The sequence below is a fragment of the Cyprinus carpio genome, chromosome B19 (genome assembly GCF_018340385.1).
Source record: "Cyprinus carpio isolate SPL01 chromosome B19, ASM1834038v1, whole genome shotgun sequence".
NCBI classification, from domain to species: Eukaryota; Metazoa; Chordata; class Actinopteri; order Cypriniformes; family Cyprinidae; genus Cyprinus; species Cyprinus carpio.
Window position 1 is genome coordinate 18,006,536 of NC_056615.1, and position 15,368 is coordinate 18,021,903.

Here is a 15,368-nt window from a genome sequence, read left to right on the forward strand (position 1 = left end):
ACTGTAGAGAGCTAAAGCTAAATCCCAGAAATTTTAGGTGATTTAGAAAACATGGCTGGATGCATTTTTTAAGATCCAAAAAGAGGACATGTCCGGGAAAAAGAGGACATATGGTCACCCTATTGTTTGTACAACCTGTTTCATCTGTAAAATCTCCCTGTTTCCACAGACCACTTTCACTTCAGCTTGACAGTACACCTCCTCAGAGTGTCACAATGTCAGGACTGTCTGATATATAATTTCAAAATAAAAGCCCTCCAAAAACTATATGACCAGTTTTGTCTTTGGTTTTGGATAACTCTAAAAAGGAAACTCCCTGTTTTTGCTTCTAAAAGTTTGTTAAAGTCTGGGTAAACAAACCATTGCCAGAATAGTTTTCTTGATTTGTAATGCTGCAGTAGGAAATGATAATTTGGAAACAGGCGGTAAATGTAATATCAATTGCATTTATATTTCTCCCCATATCCTAATTCTTCTACAAAAAGTATTTAAAGAGTCTTTAATGCAACATAAGGACTCGTTAAAATGAATCTGAACCAGAATCTGTATATCAGATTCATACACGAGTGTGTAGCCATGTTGTTTAGTAGGCTAACTGTAATGTCCACATCTGGAGGAGAGAGGGGCGGGCTGCTGAACTCGAAGATGACTATGGCGTGTGTGTGTGTGTGTGTGTAATGTGCAACAGATGACTTCTTGGGGGATGAGAGGGTCTGACGGAGGCAAATCTTTCCTCGGCTGGAGCCACATCAGCTCGCAACGGATGTGCATGGATATATCAATACAGCTAATATTCACTATGCATTCGTCTTATAGCTAATCTAAATGTCTGTATCCTGGCGGCAATGCATCTGTAAAGCTTCAATTCCTGGCGAGGAAAAACTTGGCGAACCTGGACTGAAACAAAGGAATGTTTTGAGTGGCTTGCTATTTGCTCATCATTGGAATGGCATACTTGCGCTATAATTTTCTTTTGTTTGCCAGTGGAGCGCTTTTATTTTTCGCGCCTGGTTGGGCCATTTGCCCCGGGCCATGCGAGTGCCAGCACGCGCAGCATATCCTCTGCGCAAATCGCGGTCTGCGCGCGGTCCCCAAAGCGCCGCAGGTGGAGCGCGCAGGGGACGTGCTGGTTCTCGGTCTCGCGGGAAACTTCATTCACAACCTCAGCGCGTTCGACTTCATGCGCTATGGGAACCTCATCAGGCTAAATCTCCAGTTTAACCAAATAAGGAATATACATCCTAAAGCATTCGAGAAACTCTCCATGCTGGAGGAGCTTTATCTGGGCAACAACTTAATCTCGACAATACAACCTGGGACTCTACAGTCTCTGAAAAAACTCACAATATTATATAGCAATAACAACGAAATCAAGGACGTTGTTTCCGAAGCTTTCAGCCATTTAAACAGTTTAGTCAAACTGAGACTTGATGGAAATTTAATTGAGTTTTTAAAAGAATCCGTCTTCAAAGGACTGACAAATTTAATGTTCCTGCAATTAGAATCGAACCAGCTTCGCCATATTGATCGCAATGCGTTCGCGCGGCTCAGCAAACTGCAGTTTTTAAACCTATCAGATAATAAACAAACAGAACTGCGCGATATTTTCTTGTTTTCCCATCTCAAGTCACTAACAACTCTTCTAATCGCAGGCAACCAAATAAAGCACATTGGAAATCACATCTTTCAGAACTTGAAAAAGCTAACAAAACTTTCTTTGAGCCACAACAAGATATCAAAGCTGGACAACGAGGCTCTCAATGGTCTCGCGCGAGTGAAAGAGTTCAAGATTGACAGGAACGAGCTGACAGAGATCCCTGCTGGGCTGCTAGACCCGCTGGAGCGCATCGAGAACCTGGACTTCAGTGACAATCACATATCTCGCGTGGACGCCGGTGCTTTCGAAAACCTTTCACATCTAAAAATCTTAAAATTGAAAAACAACCGTCTTGTGAATCTCTCCGGTGGAATTTTCGCCACAAACGGCGTTTTGTTTCACGTAGAACTGAATGGGAATAACTGGACTTGCGACTGCCGGATGGAGAAGCTTAGAAGTTGGATGACGCATGCGCATTCTCAGGGAAAGCTGTTGACCGTGTTTGTGCGCTGCCTTCACCCCCCAGTGCTGGCGGGAAAATACTTGGACTATGTCAGCAACTCCCAGTTGGAAAATATAAGTGGTTATTGCGAGTCAGAACCTCAGCCAATGGAGAGCCGTGGAGCAGTAGTTGAGTCACCGGTTCTCAAGGAGGAAAGAGAGAAGCGAGAAGGTGAAAAACATGGAGATGTAGGTGTCCAAGGGGATGAGGGGGAGCAAGGGCTTGTGACAACAGTAGACAGAAAGAAGAGGAGGAAACTTTTCAGCTCAAGGCCAAGACACACAGCTGGGAAAACAGGGAATGGCTCCTTATCTGATTTTCCAACGACAACAGCCACGTTCTTGACAGGCCACAACCACAGCACCTTTGCTTGGGCTCCACAGGAGCAGTTCAACCTGCCCTTACAAGACAGAGCCAAGCATCATGACTCAAAGACTGATGTGATCACGGATGCATGTCAATTCAACCATCACTCCATCCTGAACGTTAGCGTGGAAGATGTCACTTCCAGTACAGCCACAGTCCGCTGGAGCACAATTCCTGACGTTGGACTAGTTCATGGGAAGGAACTTATCTTTCGGGTTTTATTTGACCGTTTCGGCCATGCTTTCCGCTTCCCACGCTATGTTTACACAGATGGATCAGACCGGGCAGTGACCCTCCAAGAGCTCCGCCCAGACTCCACCTACATCACCTGTGTGGAGAGCGTTGTGGGTGGAGCTTTGTGCCAGGTTGCCCCCAGAGATCACTGCACTGGATTTGTCACACTTTTGCCCTCGGTGACAAGTGAAGTCAACCTACAGCTTGTCACAATAGCAGCCCTGGCAGCCAATGCACTGCTCCTCCTTCTGGTGGGCGGAGTCTGGCTGGGGCGTGTGTTGAAAAGGCGGATCAGAAGCAGGAAGTCATCCACTCATGCACATGTACGTCACATGTACTCAACCAGACATCCATTTCGCTCTACTGTGGCCGCTACCTGTGTCTCTTCTGAATTCAGCGGTTACCAGAGTGGCAGACAACTGGCTGAGGAAGGTGACCTCATCCAATTTCCCGGGGACCGCTTCTTTGACAACAGCCATGCGCGAAGAGATGATGATGTCATAATGCTTAGATACTCAGACTGAAGGGCAGTTTGTGTATGTGTGAAAAGAAGACAATTTTGGCCAAAAAATTATTCTGGCCACAAATGCATAACCACTGAAACTGCAAAAAAAAAAAATCGTTTCTTTTTCATTTTTTCATTTCTTTTGATTGATTGTCTAGGCCTCAGCTGCTGGTTGGCAGAATTGCTTGGTTTTGAAATGAATGTCTTTGTAGATAACATATTACTTATTTACCCTATACAGATATACTGCAGTATTCCAGGCATGTATATCAATCTGTGAGGTACAGCACAGGAAAAGTCTTTTGATACATTTTATACATTTCACTTCCATGATTGTTTTTTTTTTTTTTTTTAAATAAATACGTAGTCTTTATAAGTAATTGTGTAATGGTTTCCATGTTTTGTCTTTATAATTAATTCAATTTCGACATTCAAAATTCTACAATAGACCTTAGTAGGTTTAGACGCCATATTGAATTTAACACAGATGAAAACAAGGCTTTGAGGGAGAGAGTTTATATTAATGATAGCACATAATGTATAAAAGTCATAGACCATATAATTGAGTACATGCAATCTGGATTACATAATCAAATTTCCAAAAAGTAAGTACTTGTAATTAGACTATAGTATGTTTTAAAATAATCATAATCAGATTACAGTTACTTTTTTATGGGTTGCATGACTACATATTCACACAATTGAAGTAAATTATTTATAATTTATTGATTCACCCCAGTTCTTTTTTCATTTAAATTTTCTTTTCTAAATGAACCTACCATTTATATGCATAAGACTTATAATTATGCAAGTTACTAAACAAATTGAAATTCTGTGTCTTCATCATATGCAGTGACGTTCACTAATTTTTAATATCAGAAGTCTGGACAAAAAAAAAAAAAAAAAAAAAAATTCAAATATGAAAAACTTTGATCATGCAATGTCATGTTTTCATGTTTATTAATGTTTGTCCATAGAGATCCCCAAGGTTTGACATTTTTATGATTTCATTGATTATTAGCTTTTCATGAAAACCCTACAGTTTTGTTTTGTTTTTCGCAAAAAACCCTGCTGTACACAGTGATCACATTAATGTCTAAGTGATAAATGAGTTAGATCAAAAGTCATAAAGTATGAAGTTAAAAATAACAAAAAGTAATCAGAGTACATTACTTAATTTGTGTAATCCAGATAATGTTACAAACTTGAACTGTTACAAAAAGTAATCTACCCGACACTGTTGATAAACAACGGTACAGTCCAATGAACACACTGTAGGCTACTTCTATCCCTCACAGCCTAGTTTTCATTCCTGTTAAAAAAAAAATGGCGCTGCCCAGAATAAGGTCTATACCAGACTGCTGCTAAACTGAATCTCACCATAAGATGGCGCAATAAACGTTAATAAAAGTTTTCACAAGATTAAACTGAAACACTGTATAACCACATTTCTGCAGTCATTTATTTCAAATTATCACCTTGTAGTACATGCAGCCAACCCTTATAATAATCCAGCAAAACCATAATACACTAAAGGCAGCAGTTGTATCACAGCTTTGTAATTAACATGAACCATGAATAAAGAGATCAGGATACAGATATTAAGTGCTTTTAATTAAAAATGGCCACAAATTTGTACAAAAATAGATAAATATTAAACAAACAAAAAACTGTACGTGCATGAACCAGTTTAAACCTGCAGAGTGTACAAACATTCTTTTTTTTCCACATGTCCAGATTCATAATTCCATTTAACACAGAATGCATAACCATATAAATTCTTTACCTAAGCAATTTTTATTAGAGATGGTACACATGCTTGCATGTCATTTCCAGGAAATGTCAGTATTGACATTTTGATTGTCACTGAGCCAGTTAGTGTGAAATGATTGCTATGCTGTATTGTTTTAGGAGAATACTGTAAGATATTCAGAGTGCCATGAGTGCGATTAGTAATGCATGATTCCTTTACTATCATTCCTATACATGATTCTGATGTTGGCTCGGTCTATATAAAATGAGCTGCATGTTATTCTATAAATCCAAAATTCACATGTGACACTCTTAAGTACTTTCGTAGGTAATGTGATACCTGATAATTCACCAAGAGGCCTCTAACAATATTTACAGCGAAGACAAACATGTAACAATCAGCTTTAGCTGCATCATCATACATTTATAAAACTAGAGAATCCTATTTACAATTACAAATTTACAACTGCCCTGATTCAATGAATTTCACACGGCCTTGCCATTAGTTTCAGGATTTAGCGCACACAGCTGTCACTGAAGCTATCAAAGCGTTTACACTGAAAGTGGCCAAAAACAAAACAAAACACACATATACACACAAATGTGCACACATACTCTAGGAGTAAAATTAGATAAGTGTCCCTGAGAAAGATCAACTATAAAAAAGCACGAGGAAGAGTGTGAGAAGACAGAAAGAGAGGTACAAAGAGGGTGAGAGACAGGTTTGAGAATAAGAAAACTAAATTTAGTGAGGGTAAAAGACAGTTTGTTTTCCAGCACTGTAATAAATCACAGTGAGGTAAAATAAAACTGATTACCTGAGATGTCAAGGGCCAGAAATATAAACAGACTTTTAATTTAATTATTCTGTTCAGACATTTCAAACATATATGTAATTCATACATTCCTTTTAATCATAAATCCAAGTTGAAAACATTTTGCTGTTCAGTTTTGCTTTTGCACTGATGGGTACCTGCTCGGTCATAGGTGCCCTGAACATATGGCTCTAAAGAAGGGTTGTATTTTGTGTTCTCATCAGTTTCTGTCCATGTAGAAGCATGTTATAGTTGTGTGTTGTTAGTGGGGTGTGAGTGTGGGGGGAGGTGAGTGTGTGGTAAAGTTGAATTTGATGTTGAGATGCTGTTGTGTTGGATGGCATGTTGCTGGACAGGACTTCCTGTTGGACTACCTACTCCACATAAACATAAATAAGAAAGAAATCCATCAATTTTCAAAATATATATAATAATACACACATTTTAAGTAATAAAACACACAATATAAACAAAAATATTGCCATTAAAAAATTTGGGGCTAGTGAAATGTTTATTTTTTTTTACTTTTACACCAAGGCTGCATTTACTTGATCAAAATATTGTAAAAAAAAAAAAAAAAATTTTAAAACTATTTTCTATTCAATGTAATTTAATGTATTTTAAATGCATAATGTACTTTAATGTATTTTACTGTAATGCATCCAGACTTTATATTTTTAATAATCTTTAGTTAAAATTAACAATTTTAATTAATATTTTTAAATTTTTAATAAAAACTTTACAATTTCATTTAAATATATAATTTGGGGTTCCTAATTGTCATGGAAATAATTGTGACCAAAATTATAGTGACCAAAAAATATCCATCTCTAATAAGCAATTATATAATTTTTATTTACTATTATTATGGGGTGAAATATGACTCAGACATGTTCTTCACAGGTTTTAATGAAACTCAACCTCAATACATTAGTATTTGTGAGAAAGCAAGAGAGAATAAAAAAAAGTTTCATACTTACTCTGTGTTTCTCTCTGTCTCACAGAGACAGGACAGTCTTTATGTGCAAGAAGAATTTGCTTCAGTTGAGTCACTTCTGTCCTGAGTGATGTCACCTCATTCTGTGAGAAAACATATATATATGTATATAAGCAAAGCAGCAAATGCATGAATCTACAGTACCATGAACTTTCAGTTGTGTTTAATACTTCAAGGTAAGTATATGCACAATGTGTTCATGTGTAAATGTACCTGCAGCTGTAAGTTAGTGTGTGTAAGTTCCTCTGCCTTCCTCTCCAGCGACGTCACCCAGACCTTTCTCTTCTGTCTGCACCGTGTGGCGGCAGCTCTGTTTCTCTCCAGAAACTTCCGTCTGCGCTCATCTGGGTCTTCCCCTGCTGTCCGTCGGCGTCTGGCTGTGGACGGCTGTGGAGGAGATTGTGGGCAGGGGGTCTGTTTTGGTGTGGACGACATCTATAAAACACAAACATTATGTTAAATATTACAAAAGATTAATTAGAAACTATAAAAATCAGAGTTTGGCCTAGACCTGTGTTGGTATCGGCTGATGTGAAAGGGGAGGGGCGGTCTGGTGGGTGGAGCCAGGATGCAAATGAGCAGGTGGAGAATGGTGAGCGTGGCTGTGATGTGATTGGTCTTGGCTTTGATGTTGATGTGCGAGTCTTTGCGGTGATTGGCTGTGGCAGTGCGGCTGGTATGCGTGATGACGAGATGCGGATTGTAAATGTGACAATGGGTGCTGCTGTGATGACATCATCTCCATCATGTGGCAAAGAGGATTCTGACTGCCATTGGAAACCGCAGGTTGGCTGTGGGCTGGCATGACCTTTGACCTCTGAAGGATTAGAGATGGGGAGAGATGGGTCAGAATGGCTCCTGGGGTCACTGTCAACGTCACTGTCACATAACACTGTGGATATTTCATGCTATTTCAAAAGGAAATGCCCAAAGTGAGATTTGCTTTGCCAACTTCTACATGCAACCATGTGTTTTTAATTTATACATCTAAGGTTTCCTGTGTGTGGTGATTGTTTGCGATGGTAAGATTACTTGGCACTTTTAAGTTTTTCAAAACAAAGAGAATCTACAAAGACGCCTTTGAAAAGTCAGATGATAACCAGGTCAAGCCGAAGCCCGTGAAATTCAATCCCCTTCCACTTTCTGAAGAGAATCAGTGCATGAGTGTGTGTGTGTGTGTGTGTCTGTGTTAATTCCGCTTTTTTAACAGGCAACATTGCATGTGTCTGAATTAGATAACTCGGTCAAGATGTCTACATTAGTTACAAAGCACTGTGGCATTATAACCCCTGTCTGACTTGTATGTTTCTATAGAGACATCAAAATCCTGTAGCCATAGAGTCAAATCATTAGTATGGGGCTGTACCTGAAGGGAGGAGCATGAGCCAGAGGGGGCGGGGCCTGGTATGCCAATCATACTAGAGTTCATTGACAACTGTGCCTCCATCTGTCATTTTAATAAAATATGAAATTATCATAATGATGTAATAAGAAACAGAGGTATTGTTTCGATTAATATTTTACTGTTCTGATTGGGTTTGAACTGCTTTCGGTTTACTTACATTCACAGCTGATGTCCCAGGCAAAGCATTTGTCTGTCTGCTGTGCAGACAGCTGGGTGCAGATCTGTAATGTCAGAGGGATTCACATTAGCAGAGAACAAAAGATTAAAAGCTCCCACTTTATTATAGTGGCCTTAACTACTACGTACTTACATCATAAAATAAGTACAATGTACTTATTGTGTTCGTATCATAAAATACTTCTGCTACTATTGAGGTGGGATACGGGTAAGATTAGGGACAGGTTTGGTGGTATGGTCAGGTTTAAGGGTGGGTTAATGTGTAAGGGATGGGTCAACAGTGTATATAATTGTAATTATACATAGAGCTGCTACAAAATGTGAAAAAATGTATTCTGACAGCTTTACATTAGTAAATTCTGTGTAGAGATGCAATGCTGCATGACAGACCAGAATATTTGGGGTCTCAGAGGTATATGGTTAAATGCTGTGTTGCAACAAATCTTTTTGACTTTTTTTTCTACAGTGAAAACATTCTGTACCCACCAACCACCCCCCCCCCAAAAAAAAGCTGTGTAAAAGGACTTTTTTCATTTAAAATCATGACTTTTAATGGGAAAATAAGAATATGGGGTATTTTGGTAATGATATACGGTAATACTCACTGTTTATTTGAAGTGGAGTATGTGGCAGTGCATTGAGACTGAGGCTGTGAGCTGTGTGTGTGGAGCTGGTTCTGGTTGAGATGAGCCAGAGCGCACTGCTGCTGTTGCTGAGGTTGAAACTGATGATGTTGACTCTGCTGATGCTGTGTTTCAGTGTGAGCCTGGTTCTGACCTGACGCCTGCGCAGGAAAGTTCTAAAAGCAAGAAAATATTTAGAATTCCGAAAGCATAAATACGCTAAATATTCTAATATTTAGAATATTTAAAAAATATATACTCCTTCTCATTCCTCTGTCTTCTATAGATCCCTCCCTATTTGTGTATATGTATGAAAACTGTCTGATATTTAATACTCTTAATCTGATCATCTGATAATTTGATCTGATAGCTTGATTTTTCTTACTACAATCAACACAAACACACACACACACACACACACACACACACACACACACACACACACACACACACACACACACACACACACACACACACACACACACAAGCAATCAAAGAATCATATGCAAAATATTTACTACTACTTCAAACATCAAAGACTTTATGCAAACTTTTATTCATCTGGACATTTGAGTAAGCTTTTGAAACATGTTTTTCCTCTCACCGGTTTGGTCTCCTCCTCTGCCTGTGACTGGTTAAGCTCCAGGTCAGTAAAGAGGCCCACTTCCTCACAGTCCCGTAAGAAACGAGTCGGAGTTGGAGTCTGATCTGCAGATGAATAAAGAGTACATTTTTATCACAAATGCAAACAGCGTCTCCAGATTCCACACACGAAATAAAATAAAAACACAATGGAATTTTTTGTTAATTAAGGCATGGCAAGTTTATTTATATAGAACATTTCATACACAATGGTAAATCAAAATACTTTGCATAAAATATTAATAAAATAATAATAATAAAATAATCATAACAGGTTTATAAGAAATAACAATAAAAAGTAAAAAAAAAAAAATGGAAAAAAGGCAACAGAAGAATACATAAATAAGATGATACTGTCAGTAGGACACAGCATATATTAATAATTGTAATATTGTTTATTTTATTTTATATATTTTATATATTATATTATAAATATGTTATTTATATATATTATCTTATAAATATACTACATATTTTATTATAAATAATACATTGATTAATATTAGATTTATCTATACATATTTGGAACATCTGCTTTTTTGATGTCTGTTAAAAAATGAAATAAAATAAAGTTACTTGGTTAAAGTTACTGGTTACTAAATAGTTTAGTATAAAGCAAAAAAAATAAAAAATAAATAAAAGATTAAAGCTTAAGCAAATGTGTATCTATCTATACATCTATCTATACTGTAGAACATAGACTAAACACATGGAAACTAAGGAGGCGTAGGAAATTTCTCAAGGTCAAGGAACAAAAACTTCAGATCAGTAGATCAATATCAAGTAACCTCCAGGCATTCTAAACAAATGTAGAAAAACTAACCCTCATCTCAATGTCATGAGCAGAACTTTTACTGAAGTAATCTGCTGGCATGCTCAAAAATGTTAAAAATTAACCCTGTGTCATAAACATGAGCCTGATTTTGCTCTTGTTGTTTTGGTCATTTAGGGGTAGTCTAAACGGAACTGCTTTTTCTAGGCTACTATGAAAGGGGTCAGAAGGTAAAGTCCTCCTTTTGTTTTTTATGTAAATGTTTCTGTCGCTACAATGATGGCTTGCAGACCCCGGAGGTCAAGGGTCAGGCTGATGTTTATATGTCAGACATTGGGTTTCCAGGGTAACAGACATTGTTTAAATGATAAATTATAGGAGATGGAGAGCATGACCTACCATGACACACATTTGCTTTTCACAGGCTCTTATATTACTGACCCACATGCTGTAGACTGATACTCTTTAGTTACATAAGATATTAAAACCGTAAGATCTTAAAACAGTTATTAAAACACATAAGATATTAAAACAGTGTTGATGATAAAACATTACCCTTTGTCTGTAATTATGTGTGAAAACACCCTTACCTGAAAGCACACTGTCACACTTAATAGAAGGGAATTTAAGGGTCATCTCATGTTTGTGTCTGTGAATAATTAGGTGATCTTCTCTTTGGAAGCGCTATGAGAACAAGAAACATGGCAGGCCATGACAATGCTGAAACAGCACAGCTCGTGGCATCTTTGAAATCCCCTATTTGTTCCAAAATTAATAATAATTTTTCAAAAGTAATTAATTATGAAGTGTTAATAATCAATTTAACAATCTAATTGATGGCTAAAACTTGTGACAGCATACATAAAACACATAGATGTAGATCTGAATGATATGACAACAACTATCCGCAAACTGGACATCTGTTACTTACCTGTGAGCATCCAGGAGCAGCGCACACATATGGCCTGTCCTGATCAACATTCATCACTGAGATCTAAAAAACCTAAACATACATATACACACACATGCACACAGACATACAAACACATGCACACAAGGGAGATGACATTATAAAGTGCTCATGACAAATAGACAACAAACAGATATAAATGACACCTATAGACAAATATAGTGTCAAGTACGAATTAATTATTTTAATTTCCTAGTCAAGTTCTATCTATCTATCTATCTATCTATCTATCTATCTATCTACAGTATCTATCTATAGATAACTACAACATAAACCTTTATGCAAATAAAGAGACAGAGACAAATTGACAGACAGACAGACAGACAGACAGACAGACCAATAGATAGATAGATAGATAGATAGATAGATAGATAGATAGATAGATAGATAGATAGATAGATAGATAGATCTATGACACCAAATTAATATAGGTTTAAAAATTAATAACCTATTTGAATATCTCTCAGTTCTCTTTATGTTGCCCACATTTCCCTGTTTTGAGTTCTCTTCTGTGTTCTCTGTATATGATAGTCATATGATACATCATAGTCGCGCCTTATAAAAAAACTCTACTACTTGCGCGAACATTCCTCTAGTCATGACATCATCATTTAGTTCAGCCGGGGCAGGATTTGAATTGGCAAGACGGGTCTACGGTGCTAATGCCAACCGTCTAACCGGCCTGCAGAATGACGTAATGGCGAAACCGGAGGACTCACGCGGTGTCACGAATTTTACAAACCCAAACAACAAGATCAAACATCCTGCCTAGGGGCAATTGCAATATGTCATATTTTGGCAAAGGGGGAAAAAAATAGGGAGGTTGTCTGAATCACTTTGGAGTATGTGTTACGACAGATATCATACAGGGTGTATATGGAAAAAAATATATATAAATGCAAATACTTTCTCCCTCAAAACACGCGCAGGTGTGCGATATAACATATGTAAAATTCAATAGACTTTCAACCGCTAACGTTAACGTTACCTGCAAAACTGCTATTCCGCTAAAACGCGTTGACAAGTTTGTTGACAATCTTCACTAAAAATGTACAGACATCCATTTTTTTAACAGAGAGTCATAGCCTTTTTTAATCTAATACTTATTTTATCTGCTTGTTTGGTGGAGTCACACCCCCTTAAACAGACATTCAGACAGTTTACGAACATTTCAATGGAAACCGGCACTTTGACAGATACCAATAACAACAGCAACAAAAATCCCAAAACACTGTACAAGACACATGTTCCGTTTGTGTATTGAACTAAGTGTGAAATTATATTCACAAGCGCAAGTGTAAAACAGTAATACTAACTTACCTAAACGCACGCAGACTGAGACTAGCAACGCTCCTCGCGCTGGGACGAAGCACGCTGAAGTGAAACGCGATTACAATATGATCTATTTACAGAAGCATTACATCACCTCGCGGTGACGTCACGTGGGATTCCTGAACTTCTAAATCATTGCGGTCCGCTTTTTAAAGAGAGGGGGGCTTTCAGACCGCGCGCACCCGCCCACCGGAGGATGTAGCGGGCGTCCGATGCGGACATTGGTGCGTTGAGGGGAAAATAAGGAAGAGGGAGGCGCCTCGCTCTGTACGTGCTGCGCCAACAGCTGTCTGGAGCGTTGCGCGGGACGGTCCCGGTTAGCGAATGGTGTGCGATGACAGAGAGAAGAGAGAAAAAGGGCATGTACAAGCGTGTTAGCTTTTGGTTTAAAACGTTTAATTACCTTCCTGTTTTTTTTTTTTTTTTTTTTTTTTTTTTTAAGTGGTCAACAATATAAACAGCATGCCTTTTCCTTCTTTTTCTATATGGTTACAGTGTAGGCTACCTGGAAAATACAGTCAGAGTCAAAAATTAGAGATTATTTACTGTGAATCAGACAGTTATTTATTCAAAACTGGGGTTCTTTTAATAAAGCAATGATAGGCTATAACTTAAAAATTATACAGCCAAAATATGGTAGTTGTATCTGTATCAAGACAATTATAGAGCTTTGACATAGATGTCAACTTTTAGAAGGGTAAAATAAAATAAACAGCTCTCATGTGACTCTTTACATATATTGTCATTTTCAAAAAAATCAAAAATTTTATTTAGCCTGACATTAAAAATGCATCAACTACACTTTTTATAACCTAATAAGCATAAACTGTCTCTTTGGTTGGTGTGATGGAAATGTTCAAATGTCAGTGTGATGGATTCCAGTGCACTTTGCATAATCAAGGCAATAGAGAAAGACTCTTTGTGAATTCTAAGGAAATTTTCTAGTAAACAAATGTTTCTGACTTATGCTATAGTCAAACTGGCTACCAGAATGCTTCATAAACAAAAATGTCAAGCCATAAAGTGACACCATCTGTCAGAGATGTTTTATATGATGACATTAACCATAATGAGGAAAAACAGGTGCCAAGATTTTTAAGCTTTTCATTCAGTATAGCCTAAATAATATATCTTGCTATATATCTTGTTTCCTCACGACACGTTTTCGAAGTTTAATAGTGTCTAACCACATTGTGTTAAACTACTGAAAACAGATGTCATGATTTCAAATATATGACAGAATGTGGATACATTCAGATTATTGTAAAACTAAGGGGTGTGTCTGATGTTCAGAACAGCATGGTCCTTTTGTGGTAAGCACTAGGGAAAGAGTAAAAGAAAAAGGCAGAACAAGTGGGAGGGAGAGAAAGAGAGCGTGATTCATTAGTGTGCTCTAACTCAGAATGCTAGTAGCTGTTTCCTCAGCAACACCACAAAACAGGAAGTGATGATGTCACATCAAACTCCAGCCTTAGCTGACTCCTACGTCTATGAGTATGAATCATTCACACACAGAGACAATGCAGCAGAGGACATGCACCCACAAGTCTCATATGACATCATCCCTGATATAATTCACCTTAAAAAGGAACTGTGTCAAGTTCATCTGTTGTTTCACCATTTAAAGAAATTGGCAAATTTAGCTAATTAACAAAACATAAAAAATATAATTTACCTTGATGCACAGTTTAACAGATTTACAAAAGAGGAACAGCAGCAGTTCATTCAGTTCAGATAAGAATAATAAACTAAAATGAAATGTTGACTCTAATATCAGAGCAATATGTGGTTATTCTTTTAATGTTTTTCAAAGTTGTGGACATTTTTGGTTGTTTGTGAATGAATATATGTGCATGTGTCTAGCAGGTCACACATCTGTTTGTTATTTTTCACATGATCCTTTGTAATATTTCAGTGTCTCAAGGTAGATTTCAAAGATTTACTGCACATGAGTGATACTGTATTGCATCACTCAAAAATTTGGAACTAGATGAATCCTGAACCCTTTGATATTGTTCAGTCATGTTGTTTGACCTGGCATGACCTCCTCACAGTTTAGCATCTGGTAACGGCTGCTTAGGTCTATCTTGTTTGAGGCAGATGGTTGCATTTACTAACGTCTGGCTGGTTTTACATTATAACATTATATGGTACGTCCCAAACAGTTGTCTGTGGGTTATGAGCTTTTTCAGTACAATTTGATTCTCGGGAATTGGTTGTTTATGTACTGCATTAGCACAAAATTATAAAGCTGAAGAGAAAATAATGTATTTCAAGAGAAAATGTTTATGCAAGTTTATTTGTTTGAAAACAGTGGCATGGAAAATATTTGGTCATTTAGTCTCTCACTTATTTACATAGGCCAACGGCGGAGTACATTTATAACAGGGAGATTTAACGGTTGATTAACAAGTGATGGTCAGCACACGGTCACTGTCACTAGCTGATCAAAGGGACATTCCTCCTGCTCTTTGTGAACACAGCGCCTTACATGGATGCTTGTGTCACACCTGACAGATTCCCGGTCTTGTCAAAATTTTAAAGAGGTGGGAGGTCGACATTTTTCTTTAGTGAAAAAATTCCTTTTAGGTCTAATATGATACATTATAAAGGAGTCACATGAAATTCTGCTATTGTGTAGTTGTATTCAAATATTCATGTTTACTAAGTATTTGTTTT

At 37.6% G+C, this 15,368-nt stretch overlaps 2 protein-coding genes across 2 annotated transcripts; one reads left to right on the forward strand and one right to left on the reverse strand.

Annotated features, from left to right (window-relative positions):
* The first annotated feature begins 667 nt into the window (after nt 1-667).
* LOC109074142 (TLR4 interactor with leucine rich repeats) lies at nt 668-3,580 on the forward strand. Its single transcript, XM_019090185.2, has one exon. The coding sequence runs from the start codon at nt 947-949 to the stop codon at nt 3,221-3,223; it is 2,277 nt and encodes a 758-aa protein (XP_018945730.2). The 5' UTR covers nt 668-946; the 3' UTR covers nt 3,224-3,580.
* A 1,418-nt stretch (nt 3,581-4,998) lies between these two features.
* On the reverse strand, nt 4,999-12,892 carry LOC109074141 (cyclic AMP-responsive element-binding protein 5-like). Its single transcript, XM_042745096.1, has 11 exons — nt 12,678-12,892; nt 11,319-11,390; nt 10,978-11,071; nt 9,578-9,681; nt 8,956-9,149; nt 8,331-8,394; nt 8,135-8,215; nt 7,280-7,585; nt 6,982-7,203; nt 6,752-6,851; nt 4,999-6,145 (listed from the first exon to the last, which is right to left on the reverse strand). Exons 2-11 carry the CDS (start codon nt 11,370-11,372, stop codon nt 6,018-6,020), a joined length of 1,347 nt encoding a protein of 448 aa, XP_042601030.1. The 5' UTR covers nt 11,373-11,390; nt 12,678-12,892; the 3' UTR covers nt 4,999-6,017.
* Between the last annotated feature and the right edge of the window lie 2,476 nt (nt 12,893-15,368).

Excerpts from the sequence above, each read along its gene's own strand:
- LOC109074142 (XM_019090185.2), top strand. The coding sequence starts at position 947 with ATGGCATACTTGCGCTATAATTTTCTTTTGTTTGCCAGTGGAGCGCTT.
- LOC109074141 (XM_042745096.1), bottom strand. The coding sequence starts at position 11,372 with ATGAATGTTGATCAGGACAGGCCATATGTGTGCGCTGCTCCTGGATGC. Across the intron at positions 9,682-10,977 it reads GTGTGACAGTGTGCTTTCAG|ATCAGACTCCAACTCCGACT; the intron begins GTAAGGGTGTTT and ends ATTCATCTGCAG. Across the intron at positions 6,852-6,981 it reads ACACTAACTTACAGCTGCAG|AATGAGGTGACATCACTCAG; the intron begins GTACATTTACAC and ends GTTTTCTCACAG.